General features: G+C 39.1%; 1 protein-coding gene across 39 annotated transcripts in view; it reads right to left on the reverse strand.

The window, feature by feature from the left end:
- Positions 1-18,016, reverse strand: part of KIAA1217 (KIAA1217 ortholog) — a 361,882-nt gene that overhangs the window by 73,082 nt on the left and 270,784 nt on the right. For all 39 annotated transcript variants that reach the window (XM_065050729.1, XM_065050726.1, XM_065050746.1 and 36 more), the window contains 2 exons: positions 9,339-9,537; positions 3,799-3,892 (listed from right to left, as the gene is read on the reverse strand). In XM_065050729.1, the coding sequence (XP_064906801.1) occupies positions 3,799-3,892; positions 9,339-9,537 (293 nt within the window). The remainder of the gene's footprint in view (positions 1-3,798; positions 3,893-9,338; positions 9,538-18,016) is intronic.

Below are 18,016 nucleotides of genomic sequence, written 5' to 3' on the forward strand. Positions count from 1 at the left end.
TCAGCAGCATATGAAAATCTGCTGTCAGTTCTTTAGTGTCATCTATTGGTATTGAATCTATACATCATGGCTAAATCTGAGGCAACCTGGACTCTACACCTAGTAAGTCTGAGAAATCATTTTCCTTTGTGAATCTATGCAAATCACAAATGTTAATTCTAACAGCCCAGACCAGCATGGCTGTGTACATGCATTTGCACTGGAATTCAAAACCATGCCAGAGAGAATAAAAAGATCATCTGAACATTTGGACACAAGACAGTATTTTCTCAAAATAAAGTTCTGTTACACGGAGAGCTAGAAACTGCTGAAACATGTTACAAGCTCAGACTAAGGAATAAATGAATGAAATGCAGCAACATGAAAATACATTTCTCCAAAGAAAACAGTTGCTACAGATTTTCAGCATATTTTTTACAAAACGAATAACAAAAAAAGGAAGAGCACAAACACAAATATGCAGTGAGACGGCACTATGTGGCTACCTCTTGCTTGAACAGCATTTGACATGGCAGACCTGTCAAGCAAACCGCACTCTTCAAGGTGTAAATGGTCACAGCACAGCATCAGTAAGCAAGGCACTCAGGGATTTTAGGAGAAACTGTCCTTTAGAACTTGCTTAGACCCCAAGCAAAAACCCTTTTCTCAGACACAATCCAATCAGAAAAATGCATGAAACAGAAAGAAGACCAGGAAAATTAGAATTAATAGACATGAAAGCTGAGTGGTTTGATAGGAGATCTGAAACTCACAGATCCCCCATTCCTCTCACACATTCTGAGTCTTCTTGTCCACATGGATAATACTTAATACTTCAAGTGTTACTGCCAATTCTTATACAGGTCTCACATCTGTTTGGTAGTTAAAACAGGTGTCCAAGCTGGCAGCTAACATTATTTTCTGAGATTATTTTGGGTCTGTTACATGGAAATGATTATAAATCACAGGAATAGAAGCCTGAACATCATCAAACCCAGGGATAAATGTTCCAAAGGGACAAGAACACAAACAGTAGAAAAATCTGTAAAGGCAAAACTTTCCCAAACGTCAAAAAACAAAGCTTTAACACACATATGGCAGGATACACAATGACACTCACGGTATTGCCATGGAAAAATGCACTTACAATGGCTAATTCATGATATTCTAAATACTGTTATTTCAACCAGCCTGGCAATAAGCTGCTTTTCTGTGGTTTTTTTTGAAACAGTTAACCATGATGCAGAGCACAGTGGTTACAAGAGTTACTCCCTTTTTTCCACTGTAATGAATTTAGCACTCATATATCACATGAAGTTGAAGAACATCAATTTACCCAAAGCAAAGGTGCACAAACACAAAGGGAGAGATGAGAAGCAAAGCTTTGTCCACAATCTTTTGGGTACCATGCAATATAAGCACACAAAGTGTACATTGCCACCCCCTTTAATCTGGTTTGCTAAGGAAATGGGAATAGATAATCCATCTGCTTATTGGTGTTTGTATCCCCTGACCTGATAACCTGTGACTCTGCAGACAAATTTCAACCAGATATAACCAAAGGTTAGAAACCACTAGATGACTATGTCCCTACAAATTCAATCAAATTAGAGATCTGAGAGAAGATCATACAGAACTTGTGCCAAACAGAGGAAAAGTTGCAGTGTGTGCTCCAGCTTTAGACTCTGGAGGATGAGGATCAGAGAGGGTGTTACTAAATACCTTTACGTTGGGAAAAGCCTCAGTTAGGATCTGAGCATTGCTGCACAAAGAAAAACCCAACCAGAGGACACACATCCTTAGACTAACAAGTTTCCTTATATCCGGAACTCAAAAAATCACTTGTTTCCATGCTTTGAAGTGCAGAAGTGCACATAGATCAAAGGGAAGACTTTTTGCATGTTTCTCCACAAAGCCCCTATGAACATCTTGGCTCTGACTTCACCCCTCAGACCAGAAAGACAAGAAATTTCCCAATTCAAAGGAAAAGCTAAATGAGAAAATAACTGTTTTGTTGGATGGGCAGAATTTTGAAATGGCATATTTGGCATTTTAGCAGAGCAAAATACAATATTCTACCATGAAACCACCACTTCTGCAAAGGTCATCACCGTGTCACCATTGCTTGTGACTTATGGCCCAACAGCGACAACTCGGCCATAATCAGGAGGTTTGAAGTGTGCATATCTGTTGTACAACGTAGTATTTTGAAAAAAGCAATACAAATTATTACAGTTTCTGCACAGAAGCAGCACCTGTATTCAAAACAACTCTGTTAGGCAGCAAATGCTTGGAAGAGTGCCAAAGAAGTAATCTTTACTTTTGAATACATGTAGCTAACACAGCAGTTAACCATATCTGAAAACAGGTCTAGAGCACTCAAAGCCATGGTAGATACATTCAACATCCACTGCACATGGAACAAGAAAAATAGAGCATAACTTCATAAAGCCATAGTGAATTTGTTAAATGACTTCATGTCACCATGCACAATGGTAGTATGTCATGCCTTTGAATATGAAGGAGATGTACTGGATACATCCAGTTACTGCTACATATAACTAGAACTGAAGTATTTTAGGACCTTAAAGACGACACTAAAAACTAACACATCAGCTCTCTGAAGCACATCTCTTTGCTCTCTCATGTGGTGTGTGCAGCAGTGTGAATGATCAAGTAATTAGATTTCTGACCTATCAAAAGGATCATTTTATAATTGAAGTACATAAATGAGAGGTGGTTGAAAAGAGTGCCTGTAAATAAACTATTGCAATCTTTCTAAAATAATGAGGCCCTAAACTGTTGAAACAGCAGAAGCATTTACCTGAAATATTAATAATAAAGCAGTGTGACATGGTCAGAATTGATAATAAAACCAAGAAGCAAATGTACAATTAAGCAAATCACTTCTCAGGAAATTTTCTGTGTAGTTCAATCAGCTTTGGAGCACACATAAAAGTCACAGTACAGGTGTGACTGTAGTGGCATTCCTTTCTGGCCCTGTTGAGCTCATTTGGTTGTACCATCTCCTGGGGACAAATCCAGGATGTGTGGGGAGGACATGAGGTTGTGTGACCTCACCACCACCCCCTCTGCTGCAGCGTTAGCTGTGGGTAACATGGTGGGAGAGGTGTTGCACAGCCGCATCTCCTGCCTTCTTGGCATCAAGGTGTGAGATTATCATCCAGCAAAACACAGAGACAATGACAGAAAGAAATCAAATATGTTTCAAATGCCTGGAGGTTTCCAACATAAAACATTAATGTGAAAATGCAGATATATTAGTCCTTGTTCAGTACAGGCAGCAAATTTTAGAAAAAGACACAACCATTTACACCACAATCGGTACTTATCAGAATTTTGTATTTGAAATGGTCATTTACAAAGTGTTTCAATAGACTTCAAGCTAAGTACATCTGCCTATCTACTGCAAACCAGTCCATGCTGAAGCTTTGCTCGAGTGAACTAGCACCATGACATACTTCACTATGAAGGGTTTGGAAACTGACATATTAGGATGTATAAACTCTGAGCACTGTCTGTGTCCCAAAACAAGTAATTAAAGGCTATGCTTTGATTCACATGCTTTAATGCTAGTAAACAAGAACAAAAAAAAACAGTTAATGCTCAGGGCAAGTATTTGGAAAAAGCAAAGCAGCTAAGAAACATTACAGTAAGCATGATCAATTCTCTCTTCTGTATATATCATAATATGCCCCTGATTTAATGAATTATTGTGTACAAATTTCAGTTAAGAATTTCAACATTTAACGTAAAAGCTAGAGGAAAGAGAAGTATAAATACAGCACTGGTACTCACCCTTATATCTCCATTTACAGCTCTGGAAGTGTGATTAAACGCCTGCGCAGGATCTTTGTTGTAAACTTTAAGGAAAGATCGGTCTTGAATATGCCTGGAATCAAAAGAATCAGCAATGATAACAGATGAAAGTAGTTTTATTTACTTTGTTGCTGAAAGTTTCAGGTAACAGACCAACACAGTAGGTCTGCAACCGACCTATAAGAAAAATCTAAATGCCATAAATTAGACACAAACAAACAAAAGCCTACTTTGATTCTCTTTCCCATGGGAAGTATCATTCTGTTGCTACAACTCCACACCCATAAAAATTAGATAGTGTTAAGTTTCTTTCAAGATCCTGCCTTAGAGTGAAAACACTTTGAAGACAATAGAGTTTCAACATTTACACGGGACTCAAAAGGATTTAGTTAATATTTACATGTTTTATTGTGTACTCAGCCCACGTGAATTTTTGCTATTCTAAGAAATGAGAATATCAAAAGAAAAGCAGTCTTGCTAACTGCGGTTCTTCTTGAGGAAATTACAATTAACTGCTTGTTCACAAACCTGAAAAAAAATCCACAAAAGCTAAAAATTCAGTAGCAGATAAATCCTTCCTCTAAACTTTATCTATAATAAAGACAGGTTTTTAAAAGAAAAAATAGGAACTACAAAAGCACACAAGTTAAAATTTTGATGAAAGCTACCACAGAAATGGTTTAGATGGAAAGCCCTAAGAGCATATTTTCATTTAATTAGGACCAAACACTTTGTTACTGATTAGTTCATTTTTCAACTATTACATTTAGGAAAGAGTGCAATGACAGTAATTTTCTATTTTGTTTCAAAACCTACCTTCCAATAATTTTACGGCTTAGACATTTGCACTGAGTTCTGGTGATCTCTTGCTCACATTTAATCAGCAGCAAAGCCTCCAATCTACGCTTACTTACATCCTTTAAAAGCTGCGATTCCTGTCATTTCCCAACAGTGATCTCTAGAGAATTTACTTACACATGTGACTGAATTCCTTTCCTCCAGGTGCAGCTACAAGTCTAGTGAACTGATCTTAATCACTGGGATTATCATTTAGAACTGAAGGAAAGGATTCGGGGGCAGGTCCAATTTCTTTTACTCTGTCATATTACACTCAGTGCTGGCTTTGAACGGGTAGCTAGTCAGAACTTGTGCTGCTGTTGTAGATGTCAAGTAGTTATTAAAGACACCCTACAGCTTAAGAGACAGATCAGTACCTTCTGTTTAAGAACTGCAGGGCTGATGAGAAGTTTAGTATTTATGAGTGTTTACATACAGTAGACTGCATAGGAAAATAGCTACCTTGCGGCAAGTTCAAGTTCTTCAATTATTTATGGTAACATAAACTGTTTTCCATCTTGCAAATGTGACCCTTTTGCTTTAAGACTTGCACTGGGAGTCTCAGTTATCATTTTCTGCCTCAGACTTGGAATTATCCTCTTTTTGATACAAAGCAAGCTCTCTCATCTTCAGTTCAAGAAATGGTACATTATTCATTTAAATAAATTTTATCTGCTGTCTGTTCTGTCTGATGGCTATGAGATGGCACCTCAGCTAACTGGAGTTTGTTTTAAAAGCATTCTCCATAAATATTTCTTGTAGAAACATTACACTTTAAAGTAAAACATTGCTGCAAGGCAAAGCACCAACATACTAGGCATTTGATCTACGAAGTGAATTCTATTTCACCTCATGTTGCTCTTCTAAGATAAACATTACTGATAACAGGCATATATTACTGTACTTTTATTATTACTATTATTTGCATTAGTGTAGCTCCCAGACGTCCTTGGCATGTTCAAAGGCCTCATTGATCTGTGTGTGCTGTATAAACACCCCAGGAACACAACCTCTTCACCAGCTTACAAGGTGAACAGAACACACAAAAGACAATAGGAGAACTGCAGGAAGATAAAGGAACAAAAAGAAATGAGAAGACCACCCAGAGGAGAGAGAAAGAGATCCTGGGACCAGGGGCATGCTCTGAGTAGGCAATGCAACAGAGAGAACAGGAAGGTGGGACTGGAAGGAGACCAGCACGGTGGCTTTGCGGATGTCCACAGAAGACACTGTCCAAGCACATGAGAGGGCTGCCTGAGAGAGCATGAAGGCATTTATTTGAAAATTGAAGACACGTAGAATGACAGCTGGCATTATTCACCAAGTGGAAGCAGATGGCACTTGGTACTGAACAAGAAATGAAAAGTAGCATTGAAGTGGGCTTGGAGGAGCCCTCATAATGAAGACAAGTAGTTTATATTTAATGAGATGGAAAAGATACGGCCAGAGGACAAATGAAACAAAATGCACATGAAACAGTCTGCTTGTCAAACTAGGAGAATGATCTTTGTTGCTTCATTTGAATGGGTAAGAGCAAACAAGATTACCTGTGTCAACTGCAGAGAAAAGATCATTACAGCCATTGCTATTAAAAAGCTGATGAATTAGCTGAGTGGCTTCTCACTACATGTAGGAAAGGCAAGGCTGCATCATATAGATGTTATGCAGAAAAATCCGAAATCTACAGTTGATGCAGAGCCCTGAACCACTTTAAGAAAAGGTCTGGGTTATGGGCTTAAAAAAGACAGTAGAAAGATAGTTCCCAGTTATTAAAGAAAATTTAAAAAAAAGGGAAAGGAGTGTGATGGTCTAATGAAGGAGAACATAAGCTAGGCTGACACTATAGTCCATGAGATTATAGCAAAAGAGAAAATCAGGATTTTAGTTTGGACAGAAGAGGTAAGCTTCATGTCATCCAGCTACAGACATTCACAGGGAAGACATCAACAGCTAGGTTCCCTGGCATGTATTAATATAACTTAGGATTGTAGGCATGTAGACTTAATCATAACCAGCTCAAAATGTGGATCTAAAAACCTCCATTTGGTCAGATGAGTCCCATTGTAAAGGAGAGACAGAAAAATAAATGGAAGAGTCACCCAGGTAGATATAATTCAAATAATCTACAGGGATAAGATGATGGAGACAGGTACAGACAAGGAAAAAGCAGCAGGACAAAGCCCTGCAAAAATCACAACAGAAAATCAATGTTTGAGAAGAGGACCTCTAAAATGATACCTGAGAGAGACAGGAAGAAATCAGGCAAGAACAGCCATTGAAACAAAGGGAGATAAGAAGAAAACATTAACAGTACATGAGTGATGTGGGAGAAAAAGGGTATTCACAAAAGCTGAACGCTTGTGGACTTCAACATCTTCAATGCAACAGCAGGGAACAGAAGACAAGTTGGATTTAGAAGAATAAGACCCCAAATGGACTGGAAATGGTCTAGGACAGAATGAGAAGAGTAAAACTCTGGCCAACAGTTGTAGTGACTGCTCAGTGCAAGAGAGAAAGGTGATGGGGTGGGAAGTGGAAATGTCTGTTGTGTTCAGGGACAGTTTCGTTGGCAGGCACAGGAACACGTTAGCAAAGTAAGAGTAGGAACTTTAACAGAGTAATAAAAAAAAGTTGTTAAAAAGACAAAGCAAGGGATGCGAGACACAGAGGAACATGACGGCCTCCAAGGGAGGAGGAGACCTTAAAGAGTTGACTGAAACACCTGTGTTTCAGACAAGGAAGAAATAAGAGAATTGAAGGAAGACACGGCAAGAAAATAAGAGAAAAATGATACTTCATCTGTTCTCTGAGGGGAGGCACTGGCAAGATCTTGTGAACAATAAGGAACAGAAGTGGAGAAATTGTGAAAAGTATTCAAAAGTGGTGAAAATGCAGCTGGTAGCACATGCTTTGGACTCTATTAAGCTGCAATTACAGAGTTTCCTTAGTGAGAAGGGTGGCAGAACTGAAGGAGGGAATTTTGTCATGGAGGAAGTCAGCTGGGTCGTGGGATTTCCTCTAGAAATGCTCTACAATACAGGCATAGGAACAGAGGAAGCAGATGTTGGGATTGAGCCAGGCCTGAGGTTGGCAGAGTGACGCCTGCAATCGGAGCAAGGGGAAAAAAGGTGGAGTGGTATTAAGATAATCACATTCTCAGGGGCAGGGAGGAAATGAACTCATAAACTGTTAGTCTGAAACTCAAGGGAAGATGGAAGGATAAAGTGAGAGAGAAGGAGCCGATGTGCCAGGTGACGGTTGGCAATAATGTGCTTGGCAACAGAGATGTAGTAACCTGTATCTTGATTTAATCAGTTGATCCAATCTTGTAAATAAACTGTTTCATGTATAAGAAACTAGAACACATGATGAATGACGATGCAAAAAAATCAGATGGGTCTTAACACAGGCCCAAACAGAAGGGTGGGAGTCTGCAAGGCAAGGAAGATAAAAAACAGAAACCAAGAGGCTGGCTAATAACAAGATACTAGATAGACAGCCTGAGGAGAGCAAGATAGAGGAGAGAAAATGGAGTGAGGTGCTGTTCAAAGATTAAAAGGAGGAATGGGAGAACTGGAAGTGGCAAGTTTGGAAAAGCTTCAACTTTCTCTTTTAACAACAACATGATACAGAGAAAGACCTGAGCCACAGGATCTCCAGAAGTGGCAGCAGCAGACAGTACACTTCTCTTACTTTCAGACCATTTTCTTGCACTAGTGGGAGACCGGCAGAGAGGAAACACCTTTTCTGCTTTCTCCATCTTCTTATGCTCCTCTGTTTATTCTTTTTACCACTTAACTTCTTATGCAGGGGATGGCACAAAGGCCCACCATATTTCCTTGCAGAGTTTTAGAGTGTAACGTGTCTGGCCTGAGGGCCTTGTTGCTACGTGATTTGGAACTTTCTAGGGACCCTGAGAACCTGGTCCTTCTGCTGAAAGATCATAGACATCTGACTGAAGGAACATGGTTAATTAAGCAGCTGCACTCCCACAAAATGAAGAATAGAAAGATGCAGTCATATGTCAGATCATTTATTGACCAAGCTCTGAATTAGTGAAGGGAAGTGACTGCATCAGTTGCTGCATCCTGACACAACATAGGGAGGTGGTGGGGCTGTGCAGCCAGTCAACAGTGCCACAGATTTCTGGCAGTGCCAGACCATGAATAACTGGCACTGCTCTGAGGACACTGGTGACATTCATATTTGTAACTTCAGGCTCACAAGGACCAGGCTTTACTCTGCCAGCAAAGACAAAAAACAGTTTTTCTGTAAATGTGTTCTGTATTTTATCCATTTATGTCTCAGTTAAAATTCAATACAATATTAAATATATGAACCTGCACGTACTATATGAATATCTGAACAAGGCATGCTACTTATTAATGGCTTTTGCAACAGATATTGCACCTGCAGCTGAAGGCATTGTCAGACCAAACCTACCATATTACTCAGATACCACGGAACATGCTTCTATGTGTCAGGCCACTATCTGTCAGAAACTTATCAACTCCACTCCTTTTTATCCTGTAAGTGCACTACAAAAAACCAACCCAACCCCCCCCCCCCCCAAATCCAAAACAAAATAAAAAATCAAAACAAACAAAAAAACCCACACACCAAACAACCAACCCCAAAATCCCAAACAAAAACCCAACAGCTGTAATTCAATGTTTACTTACCTCACGTCACACAATTCATAGTATATGTTTCTGCTCTCATCCTTGATGTAAATGGCCACACTGGGTGATTCCAGCATTTTCATTGTCAGCTGCTGGGGGAAGGCACTTACAAAAAGGGCACGAATTGTGTCTGTGCTTGTGATTTCATTTGGCATCCTCAACTGCTTTGTTTCATCTCCATACTGAAGATACAAAACACCTACAAGAAAAATAGAATAGCAAGTTACATATTCTTAAGCGCACAGAAACGATCTGGGCTTCAAAATCCATGGGGAACACAGACCAAGCCCATCGTGAGTAGAGAAAAATCAACTCCTCACTCACAAAGCACATACATTTTCCTTTTCAACATGCTGGTGGAGTAGAGCATAGAACAATGATATGGCTCTGCCTTGATAAATATGCTTGCTCCAGTACTGCACTTTGCTAAAAAGACTATTTTTAATGTTCTTCAGCTAGATAAATCAGAAGTTTACCTCAGAAAGGATAATGGAAAGTCCCAAACACATCAAGTATGCTTTGCAGCTCAAGGTGTTGGCAAACCACAGGGCAATTTTTTTAAAGCAGTCGAGGAAGAACTTTATGCTTTTATATCACCCAGTTTCCCTAACACATAAATTTTGCATTTTACCCTCATGCTTACCCAACAACCCCCCACAACCAGATTTCTATTTTAGCACTAGTAATTTTGTATTCATAATTCAATATGCTGGCATTGTATATTATAAAGCCCTAGGTGAAACTCCTAGCAGGAGCAAAACTGAGGTCTCACACAAAATCAAGAGCAATTTCAGATCCTTTCAGTTCCACAGCAGCATTAATACTCATCTTAGCACTCATGAGTAATCTTAGATGCTGAGTTGCAAAATATGGACAATTGCAGTGTAGCTCCACCATATGTTCCTCTCCCATGGCCAATATAAACAGGAGAGTTGGGAACACAAGGTCCTCAGTGCAGTTACCATCAGTCATCATCAAATCTCAGCAAATGACTTAGAAAAACTTAGATGGTAACTCAATGATTGTCACTAGAAAGTCATTGGCAATGGGACAGGCAGTTCATAGTCCTGAGATACAAACATGGAGCAAAAGCAATGGGAAAACCTAAGGTCCTAGAATACAAAGGCATTTAATGAAAAGAAGTTAAGACATTTTAATCTAAGATGAGCCCTCTCTCCCTTTAGTCTTCAGTATTTTTGTCCCTATATTGTCCATGACTGCTATAGAGGAATGAATATATACGTAGGCAGATGTTCCTAAAACCAGTGGGCAGATAATTGCGCTTGCACCTAGGGAGGGAAGGTGTTAAGTTTTCTGAATACTAAACAGGCCTAACCATTAAATACTCAACATTACCTAACCATTATTTAATACTAGTCTGCTTTCATAAAATGGAGCTGTTAACATCATTTTCGTACTACTATCAAGAGCTGATACTTTTTATTTCATTAAGACTGACATCAGACACTTTATGAATCCTACAACAAACTACCATTTTTATTCCAGTGGAAAAATTGTTTCAGACTGAAAAGTCACTAATTTTATTTCAAAGACTGGGGACAATTTTCCTAAAAATTTTATTTTTAAGGCCAATATTTAATGGGTTATTAAACTCCCTTTTTAAAAAACAAAACAAAACCATAATTTATTTCTTTATGTTCTCCTAGGTAAAATTGGCTTTTTAGTGCTCATTCAAATATTCTATGCAGCTAAACATTCTTTAGAACTCAGAAACTGTATTTGTAAATAAATAAAGTACACGTTTTTAATAACTGTATTTATTTCACTGTCCCAAGATGTGCATAAACATACTCATTTTTGATGATAGCTTCTAGTTCTTGGAAAGAACATAAGGAACCTTCCACATTTTGAAATTTGAAACCTTTTGGATTAAATGGCAAAAAATTATATTTTGGCTAAAAATATAGATTTTGCATATCGGCTTTGCAAGTGTGTGCAACTCTCCTTTCTGCCTATTTTAAAAGTCAGTGCAGGTTGCAGAAAATGCTAAAAATATGCTGTATATTGAGCTACTGAAACTATTAACACAAAATAAATGGCAGCGTTTAAAAGCCTTCCTTATACACAAGCCTAAATCATTTCAGAACAGTCTTGACTCTGTCTGTCTCCAGTACTCCCACAAAATATTGATCCAAAACAAAATTACAGTTATCTTTAGGTCTTGGATTTTCAAAGCAAATACGTATGTTATCCAAAAAGATCATGCCTTAAAATATACAGCTTTAACATACAACTCAGAGAAATGTTTTGGTTACAATCTAACTGTAGGGGTAAAAGACATTTTCAAAGGCATAATAAATTCTTTTTTCCTTAGCCTCCCTTAAATCACATGCTCTTAAAAAAACTTACTGCCTTTCCTCTTGAGTTATCTGATCCGTATCATGATATAGCAATGCTTTAGGCCATTTGCTATTTGACAAAACTAGCTGTTCACTTCTAAAAATCCAGCTTCAGCATGACAGGATAAAGAGACTCAAAATCCATTATTTTAAGTCATTGACATTATTTTTCTCCCACACATTGCTGGGCTGAAACTCTGAACACTGGCAATACCCACAGGCCCAACTTCATGGAAACTGCTGGAGGTCTAAGGTTTGTTTTACCTTCAGTTAAAAAATTACTCCCATGGAGAATTAAAACAAGAAGAAATAGAATATAACTCAGGCACGGCTTTTGTTAGGGTACAGCACATATGCCAGCAAAGCTGCTGGAAGGAAAGTCAAACAGAATGGATGTTAAATGTCTCCATGTACCCTGAAGTCCTTCTTGCACTTATGCTTCTGTCACAGTGGATCTACCTGAAACATGAAGACTCTGCTGAGTTTCATAAAACACAAAACACACAAGACTGTGAAATGCCTTGCTACTCTAGGAAGACAGGCATGAACATCATTGTGAAGGAGGAAACTACACCATGCAACTGTTCTGAGACTGCAAGTCAAACAACACTGTGGCTTCCACTTCCAGGTAGGTACTGCCAGCCCAGGGCTTTCCAACAGCAACAAGGCAAACTGCGATGTTAAGCTTTCCCCTTTGTCACGCTGGTATCATTCAGCTTCAGAAATAACTCTGGAATTTCTGATCTTTCTTAACCTTACGGGCAACAGGCCACAGCATTAAACACAGGCTATAGCAGAAGACATTTATGTGTAAGCCAGGCCTTAGAAACTTAAACCTCTTTACAAATTGCTTCACAATGTTCCTGTCAACAGAAAGGTATGTTTTATAGTAGGGAAATTAAACACCCAAGAGGTGAAAGGACATATTCAAAGAAAGGTCTACAAGCATAAAACCTAGATCTGATGATGATCATGCAAACACACCACATGATCACCCTTTCCTTCACTGCATACAGAGCTCTTTCAAAAACAAATGACTTTCTGTTCCACATTTATTATACCAATGGTCAGTAACAGAAGAATTTGCAAAATGGTTAATCATTTCTCTTATGGCTAGTCTGCAACACAGTGCAATGAAAGATGTGCTGTTAATCTGATTTACCTAGGCAGTGCCTCCTGCACAAGCTGAACCCATCAGTGCCACTTTAGCGGTGCCTGGGGCAGCCATCCTGCACCTTTAGTCGAGCTTGCACAGCTTGAGGCACTTCCCATGCTGTGGCTGCAGCTGACACAGACACACCAGATGCATGGCAAGGTGCTTGGCTCAGATAAACTGGGCTTAAAACCCACCTGGCAGCTGAGGACATGACCACATACTCAGGGGTCCAGGCTGGCTTCAAAGCAAGGAGCATAACCAAAACGGCTGAGCACTGTGCTCGTATGGGTAGGATCATAACTCCTTGGTTACAACTGGTAAAGGTTTCTGCCTTATGGCAAAAGCTAATGTTATGCAGGCAGCCTGACACCACCCAGTCTCATCTCTCAGTGCTTCCATCCAACAAACACGCTGGCCTAACCCTGATAAATCACCACATTATCATGGCTATGCTAACAGTGATCTCACTGCTAGGCAGCTTAGATGCTTAGAAGAGCTTTAATCACAACTCGCTTTCATTTACAGATCAGGAATTATCCTTGCAAACAGGTTATTTAAGAAAAGAAAAACATGAAGCATACAACAGCAACGAAAAGTTAAATACCTTGTAAATCAAGAATAAGTTAACAAATGATTGAGTCATCTTCTGTGAGCTTTACAAATATCAGTTAATTATCTCACACAATGAATTTTAAATTTAAAACTACTAGTATTAATATAATCCTCTCATAATTATCTTCTCATAATGAGAAAACTGAGGCAAAGGAGTTAACTCCTCAGTGTTATGAAATAAAATACACTCAAAGCTTAAACTGGAGTTCATGAATTTCCTATGAAGCTACAGGACACTCTGGGTAGGCAAGACATCCTGCAAATTTCTGCACTGAAAAAATCTTACTGACATTTAACAGCACCTTGATCCATGGGCTCCTGTCTGAAGAGAAGTATTAACTGATGATTAACAATATGTGTGTGGCTCCCCCACAGAACCAGAAATCACTGGCATGAACAAGGCACTGATACTTTCTGACCCAGCCACTCTATGTATACTCTGGAAATTTCATGTCCAATTTGAAAATGTCAAGTAATTAATAAAGTTGGCTGGAGTACAGCAATCAAAACCTGGACACATTGCAAGCTCTATAATTTCTTCAAATCAAAGTTGCAAAGCTAGGTGTAACTAAAACAGGTAGGAAAATATGTACAGGAGGCCTCCAGACCTTGTTAGGTGAAAAATAGCATCAGAAAAGTATATTAGCAATTAGTATAGGATACATAAGGAAAGGAAAACTAGATAAATTAGCAAAGAAAGCTGTATCTTAAGGTGAAAAAATATGGAGTACATGGTGAGTAAAACAGTAAGAACTGCCAGAAATCAAGATGAGCTGTGCTTTTTAATAAAAATTAAATAACACAATGTTGAGTTAGAGGTTGGTAAAATCATCATTAGATTTGTCTTTTTACCTATCCATCAGTTAACCATATATTTTTGAGATGATGCACAGCCTTTGCCTTTTCATGCTGGTTTAGCTTGATCTTCCACCAAATGTTGACTGAGTCGCTGGCTTTGTCTGCACCTTCCCTCACACTGAAGTCAGCAGCAATGCCAAAGAGTAAAACTGAGAAAAGGCACCCTGGTTTGTTCCTCATATTTATGTTGAATCATTAGTTGAGATGTGTATCAGTTTTAAAATATAAAAATAACTTTTACAATCTTGATGATAGCTAGTTTTTTGGGACACTTCAGGACAACTCAGAGGGAATCACAATAAAACCTGTCCATCATTTCCTCAAAATCAAGCTTGCAATTATTATTTTTTTAGCAAAATGCCAAGATCCTTCCAATTTTTCTTCGACGCAATTGTAATATATAGGACTGTAAGGCTGGCATAGGCCTGTATTGTTCTTCTCCCTTGCCACAGATACCAGATAAACAGAGATAACACATAGTTGGTGTCCTTATCACCAAATTCTGCAGAAGTTATGCAGACACAATTTTATTACAGTAACAACTCCTACAGTATGGAAGAAATTCCTCAATACGCAGTTTTTACTTTCCACACCCTCAAGACTTGTCTCTCCTATTTCACCACATGCATTTTCAACTAGTCTGAGGTCATTGCCATGATCCTTGTGGTATTTCTAGCCTGAAGCTCTCGTACTAGTTTCCATTAGCTACTCCCTGCTGCTAATCTGTCCTGTACATCCAGAAAACATCTATAAATATGCTTAGCTGTCTTCTACTACTAAGAGAACCAAAAGTAGATCTTTTAACAAAATAAAAACAACTACTTATTTTATATAATTTTCTTCCAGAATAGCGTGAAGAGTTTTGCTCAGGGTATTAAGTTGTTTGATAACAACTTCAGTAAAACAAGGAACTGTTTAATTTAGTCCAGTACTACTTATTGCAATTTCATCCCTGTCTGCAATTTACAGTGACTTGCTGCAATTCTGCAACAGGTCTGTTACCTAAAGAAAAAACACATGGAAAATTTGGTAGTCAAACAAAATTTCTACCAAAGTGTTATGAGAAATCAAGAATTTTAACTTACACTGTAATACTAGCACTCTTCCACAGATACATTTAGCTGGCTGAGAAAGCAAAAACCAAAAAGAAAATGGACATCTTTCTGTCTAAAGAAAAACTGGTATTTGTTCTTTCTGATTGCAGGTAAAACCTATGAAATAACGTATTGCTAAAAGACAATTTTGTCCATATACCCAAGTCAGTGAGCCCATCAGTGTAGACAGTTACTTTCATCATCTTGAGAAGAGATTTGTTGAAATACATGTTCTTCTACTTGAATAAACACAAAGAGAGAGATAGATCCTACCCAATTGTATCTCCTTTCTATATAAATCAACTGTATGCAGTACACATCATTTGAGTGGTGACTATTTTATAACATCTGTCTTTCAGTATTAATCCCTGTAGAAGTGATGTGTTCAAGGGTAGAATGGGACCATTTTGGCATTCCATAGCCATGGAGCATTAAAATCACAAAGGCCATGAATGACTTTGTAGTTTTGCTGTATCTAACAAATTTTCTGTATTTACTGTGGGCATTCTCTTCAAAATTTCCAAAGTTATTTCATTTCTAAAGAGTTCACGACTGTCAGTAGCAAGTTCAGGGGTTGAGCCATCAGCTTGAAAGAATGCAGCTGGTTACATCATCACACCAGAAATTCACCTACTTGGGTTCTAACAAGCAGCTTTACTTTTTGTTAAGTTGGTATGGCCTACATTAAACAGGATTTTGGACCCGGGAGCTTAGTTAGCACGGTTAAGGAGAAGAAAGCCAGGAGGCCATTTGCTGAGCTCACTCCAGTTTGTCATTATCTCTTTTGTATTGGGAAGCCAAAACTGAACATAATACTCCAGGTGCAACCTCATGAATGCTGAGAAAAGGGGAATAATCACTTCCCTCAACCTGCTAGCTGTATTTTTCCTAAAGCCAGCTATGCAGTTTTCACTGCTGCAAGTACACACTGTTAACACATGTTGTCAGACCCTAAGTCCTTTCTGCAAAGCTGCTCCCAAGCCAGTCTGCCTCTGCCTGTGTTCTCTCACAGGGCTATTATGACCTTGCTGAAAAGACTGAATTTGCCTCTGTGGAGCTTCAGGAAGGTCCTGCTAGCCCATTCCTTGGGCTCACTGGGCGGCAGGCTGAGCCTCCAGCATATTAAAAGCTCCCAAATTTAGCATCAGACTTGACCCCGCTGATAGTTCATTCCATCCCCACAGCCAGGTTGCTGATGTTAAAAATTACTGGCCCCAGAGCCCACCCCTGAGGAAGACCACCGAAAACCAGCTGCCAGTTAGACTTTAAAGCATTAAGCCCTACTCATCTCGATGGCCACCCGTATCTCCCCTGTGTGGCTACAAGGATGCTGTAAGAGACATGTGAAAGGCCTTGTTAAAGCCAAGATAAACAACATCCACTGCTCTGCCCTCCTCCCCACAGCTGGTCTGTTCATCACAGAAGGTAACTGGGTAGAAGCAGTGGTACTGAGTGCTTGTGTTCTATAAACCAGTTAAAAATTATCCAGAAGGGCTCCCATCTTAGAAGTTGCTCAGACCATTGTCCCTAATATCCCAAGAGAGTACCCTAATCATCAGGCTATCAACAAGCCTCCAGTGCAGTGATTACCCTCTTATCCTCTTTAAATTTGGTTACTCTGTAGTCAAAAATACAAAATATATAGAGAGAATGAGAACAAAAACAAGAGACAGCCTTCCATGATACCACAGATATGGCAGTATTTCCCTTTGGGAACAGAAACATGAACTCATGAACTTGGGCCCAGCAAAGTAACTATGCATTAGAATCACTACCTAAATATATAAATAGTATTGAGAGCAATGACTAAATCCAAGAGTTGTCCTTATTCAGGGACTTGCTGTCAGTACTGGCAGCAAATTCTAAATACAGCGTGCTGAGGGACAGGCCAGTACTATGCTCCTCTGCTTGGCCAAAATCTTGCACATCTTGCAAAGCACAGAATTGCAATACACTTTTTTCTTTCCATGTCCTTGTGCAAATGGAATGGTCTGGTGTTTGTGTGACTTGCTGTATCAGAGGTACACGTACACATTCTACCTAAGGTGAAAACTAGAACAAATTTGTCCAAGTGACAGCTCCCGTGCCAGAGATGACTCATGGGACAGCTCCATCTGGCCTCTTACCTTTCCTCTGAAGGGTAGTTTGGCCTGCACAAGCTATTCCAGCTGCTAAATCCTTCTTCCAGCAGACACCAAATGCTGAAAGCCCAAATTGCTGCTGCTAAATCAGAATAAGAAGTGGTGGTAAAGCAGGACAAAGACATGGCACCTTCTGTGCAGGTATGATTCAGGATGAAGAAGAAAGCCACTGCTACCTTGACATCGCTTAAGTCAGTTGATCAGTCTGGACCCTAATTACCTCTCCCTTTATTCAACACTTTTCATTCTGGTTTACTGATGTTGCAAGGTCCTGCAATAATACTATTTTCTCACTGTATATTACCCAACATGGTGAGGTCTCATTTTTAGTTGGGGTCCTCTAGTATTAGTGCAGTGCAAATAAATACTAAAGATTGCATGCCAAAAATATTTAACAGATATAGAAGTGACAGATATGGACTTGCATAGCTAACGGGTTTTTCTCAGCACACTGCAC

This window comes from Columba livia, chromosome 2 (assembly GCF_036013475.1).
Source record: "Columba livia isolate bColLiv1 breed racing homer chromosome 2, bColLiv1.pat.W.v2, whole genome shotgun sequence".
NCBI classification, from domain to species: Eukaryota; Metazoa; Chordata; class Aves; order Columbiformes; family Columbidae; genus Columba; species Columba livia.